Below are 20,226 nucleotides of genomic sequence, written 5' to 3'. Positions count from 1 at the left end.
AGAGGAAGCAGAGATATTGCAGAGTAATTTGGACATGCCAAGTGATCGGGCAAATGCATGGCAGATGCAGTATAATATGGATAAATGCACGGTTATCCACTTCGGTAGCAAAATAGGAAGGCCAATTATTATTTGAATTATTATTCTTTTTTTTGTGGAACTGAAAGGAGTTAAAAATAGTGGTTTTAATGCTGTAGTCAGGATAGGAGGAGAAAGTGAACAGATTGAGAGCATCCAGAGCAAAACACAAAAGTAGTGATAATGGTGGTAAAGACAAGATGGATATGCAAAATAACTAAGTGTTAGCAGTGAAAAGGAGAAAAAGGATCTGCTCTGCCGTAAGCAATGTGAAAAATCACAAATCTGACATGGCTGGGGGAGGTGCCGTTGTAAGAATAATAGAGTGCAGAGGTCATATTCTGAAGTTGTGGAACCAAACCTTGCATTTCTGTAAGCTGTAAAAGTACCTGAGCAAGCTTAACTATCTAGACCTTACTAGGCCTTACTAACTGATTGCAAACTTGTTTTTTTAAGTTGCCTAAAAAAGCTACCTGCAACTTAAACTGATTCATATGTGGTTCGTTAGGCCCCTTACCCTAAAGATAAAAAGCATTAACCATTAAGAGGTTACTAAGCCTCAAGCTACAATCTGGGTAGGATATTTGTTTGTTTAGATTGCCACCCAAAGTTCGATGTCTATCACGTACTTGGTCAGCACTAAGGCAAGATCTTTCCGTTGCATTCCTAAATATAAGTTTTTGCGGAGGGTCTTTGGGCTCTCCCCATTTTGTTCTTGTAGTCATTCAACAAGTGAGTAACAATGTCACACATTTAAAAGGTCTGAGGCACTACAGCTGAACCCTATTCCTTGCCTAGGTCCATGGACAAATATATTCAGCTTGATAGCAAATGAACAAAGTCCATCAGGAAGTGGTCAGCACGTAGTGTCCTTGAGACCCTTCAGGTAAAGGAGAGGGCGGATCCTGCAGAGCGGTTCCCTGGGCAGACTGTCAAAGTCATTTGGCAGAATGCCCCATCACCAGAACCATCCAACAAGCACCAAGACATGGCTTGGCTGGTGGTGAGAAGGGCTCTGCTTGTGAAATCCTTTATGCATGCCCGGACTCTCTGCCGCACCGCACGCTGCCCTCGAAACGACTGTGGAGGAGACGAGACTATCACACGCCTCCTTCTGGAATATACCTATGCAAAGGAAGTCTGGAGAGGAATGCAGTGGTGTTTGTCATCCAGAGCAGCTCCGTGACGGGGGACTCCGTGCTCTATGGTCTGTTTTCTGGGACGCACACCGAGACGAACATCAACTGTGCCTGGAGGATCATCAACTCGGTCAAAGATGCTTTTTGGTCTGTCCGAAACCTGTTGATCTTCTAGCTGAAGGAGTTGACCCCGACTGAGTGTTGCAGACTGGCACATTCCAAGGTCCAGGATTACGTGTCGAGGGATGCACTGAAGCTTGGGGCAGCTGCCGCCAAGGCGCGGTGGGGAAAGGCCACAGTGTAAGGTCTGCCTGCCTAAGAAGAACAGGTGGCCCACTCAATAATCAGGCCCCGCTGACGGTTCAGCAAAATACCTGGAAGGTCAATGTACAGACTTGTATATACGAATGATTAATTCCGATCTCTGTATGTAAAGAAATGGAATGTATCCATATGTATGGCATCACCAATTGTATAGATATCAAAATAATTTTATGAATAAAGTATATTTTTGAAATAAAAAAAATTCTCTCTCTCCAACTCAAAGGCTGGCATCAACTGTAGTGATGTTTGCCCCATTTGATGCAAGTTAACTTATTACAGACCACAGTCTCAACCTAGTACTTTTCTGGTTTAAGGAAACAAGAACAGAGCCTCATAGGAGAAATGTGACCTTTGGAAATGGTTGTATATTCCAGTGATATAAGGTATTTGACAACATGAATTAAGCTAATTCACAAAGGAGTGAAAGAGAGGAAGAGCAATGTAGATGGCTTAAGATCAGAAAACTTATGTCTAGCTTTTAAGACCAGATGAATAAGTGTGCTTTTTTGTTTTGAAACAGAAATCCTTACTTTCACCCTCAGTTTAAAACCCAACACTTTACTAACTCAAAACTTTAGGAAAGCTATAACTTTAATAGTATGGGAGCAATTAGAACAAAATTTGCCTGCCTCTCACACTGGTCTTGAAGTAGTCACAAATAATGTATCATTTAATGAAGTCCAGCAGCACTTCCAAATAAGATTTTCATTGTATATGTTCTGCCGAGCTGACAAAATAAGGGGTTTATTTTCAGGGCTTTTGCATTAAAAATGGTATTTAACCACCTAATTTCTTATTGGTTAGAAACAAAAATCCTTCATTGACAGCTGCCATTATGCCACTCAGTCCAGTTCCATTTTTAAGAAAGCTAGTCAACTATCATCAGCTACACACACATTTGCAGAAGGCATTCAAACAGTAGTCAAATGTCAGTAAGCATGCCAATTTCATTCATAAGCTAGAATGATAAAAAAAATGTAGACTATCCAAATGCTGTTGCACAGAAAATCTCCTTTCTAACAGTCAAGGTAATTTACCTTCCTGCGAAACCACTTCCTGGGTTATAGACTGCTCCTCCGAAAAGTTCATTTGTTCATCACCCGGTTCCTCTGATCCTACAACTGTTGATTCTATTGAAAATCTATTTTTCTTTTCTTCTCTTTCCTTCAGGATAATCTGTCACGAAGAGGAAAAACTTTAATGTACCCACTGGAATGCTAGCTAGGATACAGCATCAATGTAAGAGAACTGGATCTGTTAGGACATATTTACTCGAGATTAGAAGAACGTGAGGCATCTCAAAACCTATAAAATTCTAAAGAGGACTGGATGGGATAAACACAGGGATGATGCTCCCGATGTCTGTGGCAGGCAGAATCAGAGGCAATAATATCTAAGGATCGAGGTTGACCATTTAAGACTGAAAATTTCTTTGCCAGAGAGAGGGGAGCCTGGGAAATCTTCACATTTCCACAGAGTGCAGCTGAATGTTTTCAAGAAGGAATTAGATCCATTCTTTGGGTTAAAGTAATCAATGGCTATGGGAAGAAAGTGGAAACAGCCATGATCATATTGAACAGAGAATGACATACTGTTGCTTCCATTTTCTGACTTTCTATAACTTAAAGGCAAAGTTGCCATATTCCCAGTGAACCATAAGTCTGCTCTCTTATTACAGAGGGACGACTAGTGGCAAATTTAACCTGAGGGTTACCATGCCTCAAGAGACAGAGGTGAGGTTGAGAAGGTATGGTGATCTCAGCTGGTACGTGAATTGAACCTGTGTTGTTGACATCACTCTATTTCAAATCAGCCAACCAGACAGCTGAAGGCTTCTAATAATTAGCTTCCATGCAAAAAATCAATTCAATGTATTCTTTAGGACAGCCTAAAACAAAATTTACATGCAACTTACAAAAATCTTCATGCTGTTCATCTTTCAAATCCCACCATCAATAATCTTCTCTACTTCAGTTAGCTAGATGAACAGGGATGACCAGTGGTTTGCTGAAAGCTACAGCTCACAGCTGAAGACTAGAATTCATGTGATATTCTCCCTATGAAAATGGGTCACTTATTTACTACATCCCAACAAATTCATGAATTAGAAATATTCAGGTTTCCGTATCACTCAAGGAAAGCATATGGTTGGTCAGTATACATGTCATGGAACGAACTTCCACTTCGACTACTCTTCACAAATACAACAAACCTTTTGTTAACTATTGGACATGGAGGGTGCCAGTTGATCAAATAATCCGGATAATCAAAGGTCTACATGAACAATATAAAAACCTATTCTAAGCAAAAGGAATGTAAATTAGGGAGTATTCACGTTACTGTTAGACTTTATTTACAGCATAAATCACTTAAATAATGCAACTTTGCCTAAATAAGACTTGCCAGCATTGAGCCTTCTCACTCTCAACTGACTGCTGGGACATTGTGGAATTTGAGAAGAAATAGTCTTGAAACTGAATCAACTGTGTGGCCATTTGATTGAATAAGTCTCTTAACACGGTAGTAAATAAATTTAAAAGAACTATAATAGGACAGAATAATACAGTAAACTTCATGGTATTTGAGGAATATAATTTTTGCCGGTTTATTGAGTTCGTCAGTTCATCAGATGCCGATTAAAATGAAGTTTGCTGTATGTTTGTTTATTTACAACTAAATTTAATGAAAAGCAAACAATTTTGCTAGAACTGAATTGCTTAGGAATTTATAAACTCACTTTTTATCCTCAAAAACATAGTATCTAACATGGGAAGAGTGAAAATTTGCTTTTGATTATTGTTACCTCCTACTAACTGAAAAAACAAATGCTTCGGGTTTTCTTTTCTTCTTAATGTGCAGCAGCTACTCAACTATGGTTTTACCTTTTTAAGTGCAGTTGGACGTTTTGCTTTTGGAATCTCCCTCTCCTTCCCTCGCTTTATCTTGGGGGCACCAGAATCCAACGGATTATGAAATCCAATAAACTGCTGATTTTTATGTAAAGTTTTCATGTTCCCACAGTCTTTGATGGAAAGAGGTGTACTTGTACCAACTGAAAAAGAAGAAAATGTTGATTTGTGAAATATTTGTAAAGTATTCTTTTGACAATATGGTGGGCTGACCAATGTGATTTAAAGAATAATTCTAGAAAAGCAATGAGATAGTATCAAGAAAACAGGACTTTAAACTGAGGAACGTGGGATACTTGTTGATGCAATCAATTAGCACATGGTCCTTATTTGTCTCAGGGACCTTGGCTTAAACCCATCACTATTAATCTGGACTGCTTCAAGACGACCACCATCATCTTGGGGCCAAAGGAAAATCATGCGGAGTGCCTCAATGACTACCACCTGGTGGCTCTGACATCCACCATTATGAAGTGCTTCAAGAGATTAGTAATGGCACACAACTCCAGCCTCCCAGATTGCCTGAGCCACTATAATTCACCTACTGTCACAATAGGTTGACAGCAGATACCAACACCCCAGCCCTACATTATCCAGATATTCCAGGGATGAATAAGGACACCCCCTCCCCACACTGCCATGTCAGACTCCTATTTATTGACTTTAGCTCCACCTTCAACACCACAATTCCAACCAAACACATCTGAGCTCCTACACCTAGGACTCTGCTCCTCAGTCTGCGACTGGATCCTTGACTTCCTGGTCACAGACAGAAATCAGTATGGATAAGCGACAACACCTCCTCTATCACAGCCCTGAGCACTGGTGCCCTACAAGGCTGCACGCTCAGCCTCTTACACACTCACAACTATGGCCAAATTCAGCTGTAACTCTATTTACAAATTCACTGATTACGGGAGAGGGAAAAACCACTTTGCCTGCAGACCACTTGCTTAGAGATATTATGGCTGTCTTTAGCCAGAGAGGGGCTACCCATAATGCCACTGCTACCTCAACTTGGCCACACTCAGGAAGAGCCATTACCAAAGCCTTTGCTGACTGAAGGAACATTTTATTTAGATGACCTGCTGATGAGATTCACTGCCTCACAATGGCACTGCAGCTCCTGAAGCCCCAAGGGCACTCAGTCTACCTAGGAAACAAGTCACCACAATTTCCATGCAGACTAAATGACACCAGGATGCTGGATATGAATGCTCACTGCCCTATGAAACTATTGCTGCCAGGACGCTGAATATTAGCACCCATTTCTGTAGATTAACCAACCTCCTGTTGCCATTGTTAACTAACCGATACTGCTGGACTAGCAAAATTGTTCCTATCAACTGTGATTGAAATTGCATTGTCTTGTAATTAACATCGATGTTTTATAACCTTATAAGAACTGACTGTACCTGAAGCTCAGGGAAGAGGGCTTTTGACTCAGTGTGCAAAGTGCCCGTTTTGCTTATGTGTGGTCAATCTCCCTTCCCATGACATCGTGAAATAAACCAGTACCTGTCAATTTCACAAGATGCGTGTACACACTTTATTTATAATTGGACAATTCTCCGACATTGATGACAACATCATAGTTGGTTGGAGCTCAAACAACGAAGATACAGAGTACAGGAAAGCGTTATAAAGCTTAGTGGCATGGTGTAAGGACATCAATCTCTCCTTTAATGTCAACAAGAAAGAAAGAAGTGGTCATTGACTTCAGGAAGTGGAATGGAGGACACACCCCTGACTGTATCAATAGTGCTAAGGTGGAGGTAGCGAGAGCTTCATGCTCCTAGGAGTAAATATCAGGAGCGATCTGTCCTGACCCACCCATGTCAATGCTACAGTAAATAAAGCACAATAATGCCTCCACTTCCTCAGAAGGCTAAGGAAATTTGGCATGTCTACAATCACTCTTACCATTTTTACAGCTACACCATTGAAAGCATCACAGCAACTACTCTGCCCAAGATCATAAGAAATTACAGAGTTGTGAATGCAGCCCAGTCCATCACTAAAACCAGCTTTTTCATTGACTCAGTCAAGATTTCCTGTTGCCTCGGGAAAGTAGCCAACATATTCAAAGGCCCCTCCCACCCCAGTTATACTATCTTCCATCAGGCAGAAGATACAGAAGTTTGAAAACATGCATAACAATACTTTTCACTGTATCTTGGTATGTGAGACAATAATAAATCAAATCAAAAATTGGAATGGTCTTATGTAAATTCATCTGAGTTGTCAATTCAGTTCTATTCAAAGAAAGTACACAATTCAGCACATACAGACATTAACGCAGTGTAGCACAGAAACTAAAAAGAATTCATCACATACAGATATAATTTTAAAGGACCAGCATGGTATTTCTCAGTGTGCATTCAATTTGCATACACGCAATTTGCAAATCCTTTTCGAAATAAAGGAACACTATAGGGATAGAATTGCTTGAGAAAGCAAAATTAAACAAGCTAAGCTGTAAAATTTACCATACCAGAGTAGGATAGAGGTTTTGTGTTAGTCAGTTGCTTTGCCTTCATGGCTTGTTGTTGTTTCTCTAGTGCAGCTAACATATCACCAAGATCCAGTTGTACAGGGGCTTTACTCTTCCTCCCTGCTGCCTTATTCAGAGCCTCCTTGGAAAAATATATAACATAACAAGACCAGGTACAAAGAGCAAAAGCTGTTGTACAGAACTGTATATAAACAACCACATCTCCCAAGATATTTCAATTAACAGCAGAAAAAGTAGTCTTGCAGCATTCTTCATAACATTTATAATATCTTGAACTAACTCCTGTAATAGTATACTGATAGATTAGATCTACAAAAGCATTACATGGACTTGAAAGTTATTTGGGATCAGAGGCATTTTTTGTTTTGGAAGGAGAAATATAAGCAGACACTAGTACGAAAAGCATCACATTCTTAACATTTAAGTACAGAACAGTCAAAATTTCCTGACCTGCCATTGACCCTACATGTAGCAAACCACGCATTAAATGGCGCAAGAAATTTGCAGATATCAAAATTCACCCAAAATTACTCAAAAGTATATTCATGCTAATAATTTAAATTCATCACATATTCTGACTTGATATCATTGAAAATAATATCCAAAACAGGAAGGAAAGTTACATATACCTCTTAAGAATTAAACATGAAATACTCACCTGGAGTTTTTTCTGTTCCATGCTAATCTCGGAATACTCCTGAGCAGTAGCAAGGGCTGCAGCCAATGCTTTTTTCCTTTGACTTTTAGCACGCTTTGGAATAGCTGTAGTTATTGGAATAGGTGTCTGCACTATGTTGATTGGAGAAGTTTCTGGAAGATCGCCCAGCTAAAAAAAAACAGAAGAATATTATTGATGAAAATAATTAACATACAAATTTCTTTTTCAACTATCTGATCAAGTACAATTTTTTCAACAGCAAACATATGAAAAGGTAAAACCAGATAACATTTCAGTTGTCTTTTTCAAAATGATGTACTTTTCTATCCTAAATTTTGCCTCAGTGAAAATAAAGAATTTTAAAACATTAACATTTTGCTAAAGGCATGCATATAAATGAAGGTGGATACAACACTCACCCCGAGTTGCTTTTTAGAAAGTTGACAAATGGGAGAATTTTTATTCTGAGTATTATCATGGGCTTTGCTCTTGGAAACACCAGCTCCAATGATCAATTCTGGAAACTCACTGTCATCCTGCATAAAACAGAGATTTATACACTTGCAAATTTTTATACAAGTATTTACAGGTAAATGGTAAACAACAGTGATCAGCTATTACAATGGGTGCTGTTTTGACAGGCATTGATTTATCATTTGCTACTGTATAATGTAAAGCCTTCACAGTGACTCACATGATAGTACTTGTAAAAAAACCGGAAGACAAGCTTTTGAAGATGGGAATTTAATGTAATCATCCCATAGCGATTCTTTGATTTCAATGACACATGAGCATAAAATATGCCAAAAAATAATAGGAAGTAGGAGTTGGTCCATTTCTTTACATCATTTCAGGAGTGTTGCTGGCTTTTATTCAACATCTCTCTTGCTTTTATCAGCCAACTTGGCATAAGCAAAATATTTGCCTCAAGAGCTTCCTGATCTGCATGGCACAAAACCAGATTTCATGTGGCACTAACTCGAGTGAGGCATCAGATAGCAACAACCTAGGATTCAACTAACATGATTACACATTTTACAGTGTGACTAAATTAAATCTTCAATACCTCAAAACATAAAGAATCAGGTTTTTGATCAGTTCCAGTCATATGCCCACTGACAAACTGTTGCGCTTCAGGCGACTGTCCTGCAGTCCAATCTCGATTCTTTTGATGGTTTGACATTCTTTGTGAAGACAAACTTTGCACCTTTCCTCTGGAGTTATCCTGCATATCAACAAAGCCATGGAAGAAAAACTGCATCACTGTAACACTATTTATAGTGTGCCGTTATTCAAGTGCACATTTTCCTTCAAATTGATGCAATTTGTACCATTACATGCTGCACCAAAGTTTTCAGGAACAATTGTACATCTTTATTATTACCATCACCAAACTGAATTGCACCTTATTTTCAAAGCTTCACCCCTATTAAAATACTATGGTCAGTTTCCTAATGGACTTAGTGTATTTGTGCCTCTGCTACTTGGGTTTGGCTGTAATGTACTAACATCAGCTGATATTCAGAGAACTGTTTCCTCCAAAGTGAGAAAGAAAATGGAGAACCATTCACTTAAAGTCGTGTATTTTTTCAACTATTACAAGTTACTTGAAGTTTTGTTGCCTGTGTGGTTACCATTTTCTGTACATGAAGTATACAAAGACACTTTTGAAGTCGATCTCTCAAATTAAAAGTAAAACTTTTAACTACTCCCAGAAATAGTCAAATTGTGACTGAAATACCATTATCACATACCTGTAAAAGGCAGACAGGCAAATAGAAGATTAATGTTTTTAATATTTTCCTTTAAAACAAGCCTGTGTGTTGTTTTAAGTAGTCAATGAATTGTGTACATAAGGCTAATCAGACATTACTCATGTTAACCAATAAACTGTTGTGATTGTAAGTTATCTAGTTAGTTGGACATTTACATGGAGTCTGAAAGGTGCTCAACATGGCAGTTAACCTCCAAGTTGGAATTTATGAAACAAAATAATATAGCATAATGCAATGACAGTAACTCTTGCTAGTTTCATCATATAATATTTTCTAGTTTACTGTTTCAATTTTTTTGTATGGGTGCTGAAAATTCTTTTAACGTGGTTCAAAATGCAGATCAAAAGGGAGAAGTGGGAAAACCTCGATTTGGTCAGAGATTAGGATAAGTTAATTGTCTAAATGAAGGAACTAAAGGCATTCTGGTTAAGTTTGCAGATAAAACAAAAATAGGTGGGAGGGCTAGTAGTATTGAAGAGTTGGGGAAGCTGTAGAAAGATTTTAACAGGCTAGGAGAGTGGGCAAAGAAGTGGCAGATGAAATGTGAGGTCATGCACTTTGGTAGGAAGAATACAGGCATGGACCATTTTCTAAACAGGGAGGGAATTCATAAGTTTGAAGTTCAAAGAGACTTGGGAGTCCCAGTCCAGGTTTCTGTTAAGGTAAACTTGCAGATTGAGTCGGTAATTAGGAAGGCAAAGCAAATGCTGCCATTCATCTCGAGAGGACGAGAATATAAAAGCAGGGATGTATTTCTGAGGCTTTATAAGGCTTCAGTCAGACCACACAGAGTATTGTGAGCAATTTTGGGCCCCATACCTCAGGAAAGATGTACTGGCCCTGGAGCGGGTCCAAAGGAGGTTCACAAGAATGATCCCAGGAATGAAATGCTAAACATGAGGGATGTTCAAGGACTCTGGGACTATACTAAAGGAGTTTAGAAGGATGAGGGGGATCTGATTGAAATTTTCAGAATACTGAATGGACTGGACAGAATGGACGTTGGGAAGGTGTTTCTGTTGGCAGAAGAGATAACGACCTGAGGGCACAGCCTTAGAGTAAGGGGAGGACTTTTCAGAATGGAGATAAGGAGAAACTTCTTGAGCTGGAGAGTAGAAAATCTGTGGAATTCATTGCCACAGAAAGCTGTGGAGGCCAGGTCATTAAAACAGAGATAGAGAAGTTCTTCATTGACAAGGGGATCAAAGGTTACAGGGAGAAAGCAGGAAAATGGGGTTGAAAAACCCTATCAGCCATGATTGAATGGAGAAGCAGACTTGGTGGGCCAAGTGTCCTAATTTCTGCTCCTATGTCTTCTGGTCTTAAGGAGTTAGTATAGGTACTGACTTAAATGCCAGGATATTAGTCAAAAGCAAAATATTGAGATGTCAGAAGAAATATTGAAATTCTCAGGTCAAACTGCATCTGTAGATAGGGAAAAAGTTCATGTTTCAGGTTGAGATGGCCTTACATCAAGCATAGAGTCAGAGTCACACAGTATGGAAATAGACCCTTCAGTCCACCTCAATCAGACATCCCAATGTGACCTAGTCCCATTTGCCAGCACATGGGCTCATATCCCTCTAAACTCTTCCTATTCATATATCCATTCAGACACCATTTATATATTGTAATTGCACCCAGCTCCACCACTTCCTCTGGCAGTTCATTCCAATCATGCACCACCGCCTGGCAGCTCATACCATACACCTTCTGTGTGGAAAGGTTATCCCTTACGGCACTGTGGCTCAGTGGTTTTCACTGCTGACTCATGGTGCCAGGGATCCAGGTTTGACTTCAACCTCGGGCTACACTCTACTGTCTGTGTGGAGAATTCTCCCTGTGTCTGCTTGGATTCCCCCAGGTTCTCTAGTTTACATCTACAGTCTAAAGATTTACATGGCTAGGTGGATTGGCCACGCTAAATTGCCTGCAGTGTTCACCAATTTGCAGGCTAGGTGGATTAGCCTGGGAAATGCAGGGTTACAGGGATAGGCTACAGGGTGGGTTTGGGCAGTTTGCTCTTCAGAGGGTCGGTGCAGACTTGATAGGCCTAATGGTCTGCTTCCACACTGCAAGGATTCTAGCTTCAGGTCCTTTTTAAATCGTTCCCCTTTCACCTTGAACCTAATGCCCTCTAGTTCTGGACTCCCTCACCCTATGAAAAAGACCTTGCCTATTCACTCTGTCCATTCCCCATATAATTTTACAAACCTCTATAAGGTCACCCCCCCAGCTTCCAATGTTCCAGGGAAAAAAGCCCCGGCTTATTCAACCATTCCCTGCAAACTCAAACTCTCCAGTCCTGGCAACATCCTTCCTATAGAAAGGCAACCAGAATCATATGCAGTATTCTAAAAGTGGCCTCAGCAATGTCTGCAGAGCTGCAATATGACATTTCAACTCTTGAACTCTGACCAACGAAGGCAAATGTGCCAAACGCCTTCTTCACCACCCTGTATACCTGGGACTCCACTTTCAAGTAACTATGCACCTGCACCCTATGGTCTCTTTGTTTGGCAACACACCCCAGGGTGCTACCATTAACTTACAAGACCTGCCCTGGTTTGCCTTACCAAAATGCAACACCTCATATCCATCTAAATTAAACTCCATTTGCCACACCTTGGCCTATCTGATCAAGATCCCATTGTACTCTGAGATAATCATCTTCACTATCCACTATACCATTTATTTTGGTGTCATCTGCAAAAGTATTAACCATATCTCCTACATTAACAACCAGATCACTTATATAAATGACTACAGACAGCAGACCCAGCATCAATCCTTGTGGCACTCTGCTGGCCACAGGCCTCCAGTCTGAAAAGCAACCCTCTACCACCACCCTGTCTCCTACATTCAAGCCAATTTTGTATCCTATTGGCTGCCTCCTCCATGATCCTATGTGATCTAACCTTTCTAATCAGTCTACCATGCAGAACCTTGTCAAACACTTTGCTGAAGTCCAGATAGACATCTACCATTCTGCTTTCGTCAACCGTGTGGGCGGCACGGTGGCACAGTGGTTAGCACTGCTGCCTCACAGCGCCAGAGATCCGAGTTCAATTCCCGACTCAGGCGACTGACTGTTGGAGTTTGCACATTCTCCCTATGTCTGCGTGGGTTTCCTCCGGGTGCTCCGGTTTCCTCCCACAGTCCAAAGATGTGCAGATCAGGTGAATTGGCCATGCTAAATTGCCCGGAGTGTTAGGTAAAAAGGGGTAAATGTAGGGGTATGGGTGGGTTGCGCTTCGGGGGGTCGGTGTGGACTTGTTGGGCCGAAGGGCCTGTTTCCCCACTAAGTAATCTAATCTAATCTAAACCTTCTTCATCTCCTCTTCAAATAAAACGCAATAAAGTTAGCAAGACACTACTTCCCATTCCCAGATCCATGATGACTTTTCCTCATCAGTCCTTGCCTTTCCAAATGCATGTAAATCCTGTCCCTCAGAATCTCCTCCAACAACTTACCCACCACAGACATAAGGTGTGTATATAGTTCCCTAGCTTTTCCTTACAGCCTTTCATAAATAATGGCAAAACATTAGGCAACCCCCTAGTCTTCTGATACCTCACCTGTGACTGTCGATGACAGAAATATCTCAGCAAGGGGCACAAAAATCACTTCCCTAGCGTCCCACAAAGTTCTGGGAAACACATGATTAGGTCCTGAGGATCCATCTACCCTTCTGCGTTAAGACCTCCAGTACCACCGTGTCTGTAATATGAACTCTTTTCAAGATATTACAATTTATCTCCTCAAGTACGCTAGCTTCCGTATCTTTTGCTATGATAAATATTGACGCAAAGTATTAGTTTAGTACTTCACTCATCTCTTGTGGTTCCTCACAGATGGTTGCGTTGATCTTTAAGGGGCCCTATTCACTTCTGAGTTACTCTTTTGCCCTTAATGTAGTTCGAGAATCCCTTTGGATTCTCCTTTACCCTAATTCTCAAAGCCACGTCCTCTTTTTGCCATCCTGATTTCCCTCAAGTATACTCCTGCTGTCCATACATATATGCTCCTACTTTTGTTTGACCAGACTCTCAATTTCTCTAGTCATCCCTACACCTACCAGCCTTGCCCTTCACATTAAACAGAAGCACACTGTCTCTGAACTCTTGTTATCTCCTTTTTAAAGGCCTCCCACTTCCCAACCATTCCTTGACCTGCAAATAGCTTCCGCCAATCAACTTTTCAAAGTTCCTGTCCAATACTGTCAAAACTGGCCTCGCTGCAAATTAGAACTTTAACTCTTTGATCAGTTCTATGCTTTTTCTTAAATATTTTAAAATTAATCAAATTACAATCACATGCCCAAAGTACTCCCCAACTGACACCTCAGTCACTTGCCCTGTCTTATTTTCTAACAGAAGGTCAAATATTGCTCCCTCTCTAGTAGATACATCCATATATTGAATAAGAGTTTTCTTGTACACACTTAAATTCCTCCCTATCCAAGCCCTTAACACTCTGACAGCCCCAGTCTATGTTTGGAGAGTTAAAATCCCGACCATTGCAACCTTATTATTCCTACACATATTGGAGATCTCCTTACATATTTGTTTCTCAATTTCCGCTTGCTATTGGAGGGCCTATAGCACAATCCCAACAAGGTGGTCATCCCTTTCGTGTTTCTCAGCTCCACCCATATAACTTCGCCGGATGATCAATTGACTGAAGTTCCGATGAAAGGTTATATCAAAATGAAATCTCAACTGTTTCTCTTTACAGCTGCTGCTTGACCTACTTAGTATTTCCAATTTATGTTGCAATATTAGTAATCAGCTGTGAGGCTTCCAACTCAATTATGAACAAAATTATTGATGGCGAGATCATCAAATTAGACTATTAATTTGCTCAGTATTTCACTGATTGCACAGTCACTGAAAAATGTGGCCAATATAGACACCGATTTGTACAGAAATATAATAGAAAACCAACTGGAAGGCAAGGAATTTTCTATCTTAAAACAAATAATAACACGAATGTTCCAAATTCTGAATGATGGTAACAAGTCTACACACATACCTGAGAGTTTCGCAGATCTGCCGGCCTGCCAACTCGACCACAAGAAAATGTCTGGATTCTGTCCATCCCAAACCTTTGTGGTGCTTGGGAAGCGACATTCGCCCAACTGGGGCCTCCTGGGTGTAAAAGAAAACTCCACCTCATTAATAGCTACAAGATAATAACTCAAAGATGAACTTATATAATTTCTACATTACACATAGTAAGTGTAGCAGCACATGATGCAAGCTTTCATAAATATCAGCAGTTAAATCATCCATTTTCATGATTATGTAATGAATGTTTACTAATTTACACATATATACATAAAAGACATTTTAGGCTATAAAATTTAAGACTTCTAACGTCATTCATATTTAAAACATTATAAAATTCAAACAAATTCTTGGATGATGACAGATTTGTCTCCCAAAAACCATAAGTGTTAAATCTAACCATACTAAATTGTAACTTCTGTCCAAATATTTCTTATATTACAAATATAATTTTATATGAATGAAATTAAGGGTGGCTATGATGTAGCTGTACAGGAGATTGGTTAGGCCACAATTGGAATACTGTGTGCAATTCAGATCTCCCTCCTATAGGAAGGATGTTGTGAAACTTGAAAGAGTTCAGATTGGATTTACAAGGATGTTGCAGGGTTGGAGGATTTGAGCTTTAGGGAGAGGCTGAATTGACTGGGGCTATTTTCTCTGGAGTGTCAGAAGTTGAGAAGTGACCTTATAGAGGTTTAAAAAAATCACGAGGAACATGGATTGGGTGAATTGACAAGGTTTTTTTTCCCTTGCATGTGGAAGTCCAAACCAGATGGCAACGGTTTAAGGTGAAAAGGGAAAGATTTAAAAGGAACATAAGGGGCAACTTTTTCACACAAAGGGTGGCATGTGTATGGAATCAGCTGCCAGAAGTAGTGGTGGAGGCTGGTACAATTACAATATATACCTATCCAAATGGCTTTTAATTAAATAGGAAGGGTTTGGAGGGATATGGGCCAAATGCTGGCAAATGGGACTCGGTTTATTAGAGATATCTGGTCATCATGGAGGAGTTGGACCGAAGGGTCTGTTTCCATCCTGTATATCTTTATGACTGTATAGAAAGAGAAAAGATATGTCAGTGTGAAATGCACTTTATGAATAATATTGAAATGATTAAGAACAAAGTTCAACATTCAACAAATGCAATCTAAGCAGAACAGTGATCAAAGAGCCTTTTATCAAATCAGCTGGTTAAAGGTGGCAAACCACAATCACCTGCTCAGAACTGCTCAGGAGGAGTGATAAATGCAGCCTTCCCAGTGTCATTTAAAAAATGGGAAAACATGATCCAGTTTCAACCACACCCTACCTAATTTGCTCAGTTCTGGTCCGCATAAAAATAAAGCGAGACTGTGTGGTTTAAATAATCAATGTTAATAGTTAGCATCAGGAAACTGAGAAATGATAGCAGAAGCTCAGTGGTAGCACTTCTGTTTTGGGGCCAGAAGTGGCAGATATAATTGCCATTCCAGAGCTGACTACAAAGTTAGTTGACACATTTTACAGTGCCTTGCTCACCAAGTATTATACTGAAGATGTTGTTGTTCTGGCTACATTAAAGAGGCCCTGACAGCATCCTTAGGTGGACTATTCTATCAGCAGAAGTGTTCCCCTTGGGCTTAATAAATATTTATTCTTCAAACAAAACACAAAGAAATTATATGGTCAGTGATTTATTGAAGCTTCTGCAGTGTATATTTGCCAAAGACAATATTCCAAAAAATAAATCATTGTCTGCAAGCTTTTTAAAAATATGCTTAGATTGTGAAAGATGCCATATGAATATGCAAGTCTTTTCTTCCCTATTTGAGAGAACAAATAGAATTTTCTTCGAAAAATCTTAAAAAAAAAACCTGAAAGAAACATGGAAGGTGAAGGATAACCTTACAAAGAGAGAGGAACAAGACAATAAGCAGCACTGATAAGGTGAATTAGAAAATTAAATAAAACTAAACTGGAGAAATACCAAGAGTAGACTGATGGAGCAGTAACTGGCTGGATCGGATTTGTCCTACTGTTTGTAAATGGTGAATTTTGCACAAAAACGAATGGCCCTATATTTTGAAGAATGTTCTATTTTTGTATGACTGACAATATAATTTACATCTAACAGTAGGAGATCGAAGATCAGAGTCATACAGATGTACAGCAGGGAAACAGACCCTTTGGGCCAACTTGTCTGTGGCGACCAGATATCCCAACCCAATCTAGTCCCAACTGCCAGCACCCAGCCCATATCCCTCCAAACCTTTCCTATTCACATACCCATCCAAATGCCTCTTAAATGTTGCAATTGTACCAGCCACCACCACTTCCTCTGGCAGCTCATTCCATAAACGTACCACCCTCTGTGTGAAAAAGTTGCCCCTTAGGTCCCTTTTATATCTTTCCCCTCTCACCCTAATCCTATGCCCTCTAGTTCTGGACTCCCCACTCCAGGGAAAAGACCTTGTCTATTTATCCTATCCGTGCCCCTCATGATTTTATAAATCTCTATAAGGTCACCCCTCCGACTCTGACACTCCAGGGAGGACAGCCCCAGCCTATCCAACCTCTCCCTATAGATCAAATTCTTCAACCCTGGCAACATACTTGTAAATCTTTTCTGAACCCTTTCAGGTTTCATGACATCCTTCCAATAGAAAGGAGACCAGAATTGCATGCAATATTCCAATAGTGGCCTACTTTCAAGGAGCTATGAACCTACACTCCAAGGTCTCTTTCTTCAGCAACACTCCCTAGGACCTTACCATTAAGTGTATAAGTCCTGCTAAGATTTGCTTTCCCAAAATGCAGCACTCACATTTATCCAAATTAAACTCCATCTGTCACTCCTCAGCCCATTGGCCCATCTGATCAAGATCCTTTTGTAATCTGAGGTAACCCTCTTCGCTGTCCACTACACCTGCAATGTTGGCGTCATCTGCAAACTTACTAACTATACCCCTTATGCTCACATCCAAATAATTTATATAATGATGAACAGTCAATGCTTCAGCACCGATCCTTGTGACACTCCACTGATCACAGGTCTCCTGTGTGAGAAACAACCCTCCACCACCACTCTGTTTTCTACCTTTGAGCCAGTTCTGTATCCAAATGGCTAGTTCTCCCTCTCTTCCATGAGATCTAACCTTGCTAAACAGTCTCCCATGGGGAACCTTGTTGAATGCCTTACTGAAGCCCTTATAAATCACATCTACCGCTCTGCCCTCATCAATCCTCTTTGTTACTTCTTCAAATAAACACAATCAAAGTTTGTGAGACATGATTTCTCACACACAAAGCAATGTTGACTAACCCTAATCAGTCCTTGCCTTTCCAAATACGTGTACACCCTGTCCCTCAGGATTCCCTCCAACAACCTGCCCATCACCGGCGTCAGGCTCACTGGTCTATAGTTCCCTGGCTTGTCCTTACCACCTTTCTTAAACAATGGCACCATGTTAGCCAACCTTGAGTCTTCCGGCATCTCACCTGTGACTATTGATGATACAAATATCTCAGCAAGAGGCCCAGCAATCACTTCCCACAGAGTTCTAGGGTACACCTGGTCAGGTGCTGGGGATTAATCCATTTCTATGCATTTCAACACATCCAGCACTTCCACCTCTGTAACATGGACTTTTTCAAGATGTCACCATCTATTTCCCCAATATCTATATCTTCCATGCCCTTTTCCACAGTAAATACTGATGCAAAATACTCGTTTAGTGTCTCCCCATTTCCTGCAGCTCCACACAAAGGCCACCTTGCTGATCTTTGAGGGGCCCTATTCTCTCCCTAGTTACCCTTTTCTCCTTAAATGTATTTGTAAAAACCCTTTGGATTCTCCTTAACTCTATTTGCCAAAGCAATCTCATGTCCCCTTTTGCTCTCCTGATTTCCCTCTTAAATATACTCTTACTGCCTTTATACTCTTCTAACGATTCACTCGATCTATCCGGTCTATACCTGACATATGCTTCCTTCTTTTTTTTAAACCAAACCCTCAATGTCTTTAGTTATCCAGCATTCCCTATACCTACTAGCCTTTCCTTTCATCCTAACAGGTATATACTGGCTCTGGACTCTCGTTATCTCATTTTTGAAGGCTTCCCATTTTCCAGCCATCCTTTACTTGCGTACATCTGCTTCCCAATCAGCTTTTGAAAGTTCTTGCCTAATACTATCAAAATTAGCCTTCCTCCAATTTAGAACTTCAACTTCTAGATCTGGTCTATCCTTTTCTATCACGATTTTAAAACAAATAAAATTATGGTCGCTGACTCCAAAGTGCTCACCCACTGACACCTCAGTCACCTGCCCTGCCTTATTTCCCAAGAGTAGGTCAAGCTTTGCACCTTCTCTAGTAGGTAAATCCACATACTGAATCAGAAAATTTTTTTGTACACACTTAACAAATTCCTCTCCATCTAAATCCTTAACACGATGGCAGTCCCAGTCTATGCTTGGAAAGTTAAAATCGTCTAACTTACCATAACTACCCTGTTATTCTTAAAAGATAACGGAGATCTCCTTACAAATTTGTTTCTCAATTTCTCTCTGACTATTAGGGGATCTATAATACATTCCCAATAAGGTGATCATCCCTTTCTTATTTCTCAGTTCCACCCAAATAACCTCCCTGGATGTATTTCCAGGCTTATCCTCCCTCAGTTCAGATGTAGTGCTATCCCTGGTCAAAAATTCTACTCCCCCTCCTCTCTTGCCTCCCTTCCTGTAGTATTTGTATCCTGGAACATTAAGCTGCCAGTCCTGTCCATCCACGAGCCATGTTTCTGTAATTGCTATGATATCCCAGTCCCATGTTCCTAACCATGCCCTGCGTTCATCTGCCTTCCCTGTTAGGCCCCTTGCATTGAAATCAATGCAGCTTAATTTATCAGTCCTACCTTGCTCTCTTCTTTGTTCCTAACTGCCCTAACTGTTTGACTCACTTCTTTTCTCAACTGTACCAGCCTCAGAAGGCTCAAGAAAGTTGTATTTTAACTTTGCAGAACTAATGAAGATACTGGCTCAATAGGCCATGTGCCTTTCCTGTGTTGAAACCATTCTACGAGTCTAATTTATTCTAACTTATATAAGTTGAAATATTTGAACATGCAGAATGGAAACAAATTATTTGGTCCAAGAGGCATTGCCAAATATTTATAGTGTACATGAATATCCTTCCCATGCGGTCTGTCCTCTCCCCACCTCTCCATCCCAACAGACAGATACAGACACACACGCTCCATTTCCTTCTGTTGCATTTATCCACGAAGACAATGACTTTTGCTTCAATAATTTTAATGAGGCAGTGACTTACCTATTCTCACCACTACTGTGAAACTTTTACAGCACAAATATTTAAATTAATTACCTGCAATCCCTGTTAAATCGGCGACCTGAAATAAAACAAAAAACAGTTTCATCCAACTCCGTATATGCACATTCACCATATTCCAGTAAAAGCAAAAATCATAATTTCAAATGGAATATAATTTGACAATTGCCACAAAATATTTATTTCAGAATAGAACCCTTACCAGGTTTTACTAGCTGGACTTGTATCTGCTTTATTTAGACTGTTTTAACACAAAAGGTGTCTTCTGAATGCAATAAGTTTAGATTTCAATAATTGGATAAATATGCTGTTTTTGCACTAGTAAATTTAAAATGAACATGTTTGCAGTTTTAAAGTTTAAACTTGGATTAATATACTAATTGTTTTGAGGTGGGTTTCAGTTTTAAGTTTTTTGGGTTTATG

The 20,226-nt window shown here is 40.0% G+C and overlaps 1 protein-coding gene across 3 annotated transcripts in view; it reads right to left on the bottom strand.

Moving 5' to 3' along the window:
• The window catches only part of secisbp2l (SECIS binding protein 2-like), an 89,547-nt gene that overhangs the window by 23,077 nt on the left and 46,244 nt on the right, over positions 1-20,226 (bottom strand). For 2 of the 3 annotated variants that reach the window (XM_043677423.1, XM_043677426.1), the window contains 8 exons: positions 19,840-19,864; positions 14,434-14,549; positions 8,690-8,848; positions 8,043-8,159; positions 7,624-7,791; positions 6,945-7,086; positions 4,424-4,593; positions 2,579-2,717 (listed from right to left, as the gene is read on the bottom strand). In XM_043677423.1, the coding sequence (XP_043533358.1) occupies positions 2,579-2,717; positions 4,424-4,593; positions 6,945-7,086; positions 7,624-7,791; positions 8,043-8,159; positions 8,690-8,848; positions 14,434-14,549; positions 19,840-19,864 (1,036 nt within the window). The remainder of the gene's footprint in view (positions 1-2,578; positions 2,718-4,423; positions 4,594-6,944; positions 7,087-7,623; positions 7,792-8,042; positions 8,160-8,689; positions 8,849-14,433; positions 14,550-19,839; positions 19,865-20,226) is intronic. The other variant, XM_043677424.1, reaches the window with a different exon arrangement.

The sequence above is a fragment of the Chiloscyllium plagiosum genome, chromosome 36 (assembly GCF_004010195.1).
Source record: "Chiloscyllium plagiosum isolate BGI_BamShark_2017 chromosome 36, ASM401019v2, whole genome shotgun sequence".
NCBI lineage: Eukaryota > Metazoa > Chordata > Chondrichthyes > Orectolobiformes > Hemiscylliidae > Chiloscyllium > Chiloscyllium plagiosum.
Note: the sequence above shows the minus strand (reverse complement) of the source record. Positions and strands in the feature narration are given on the sequence as shown.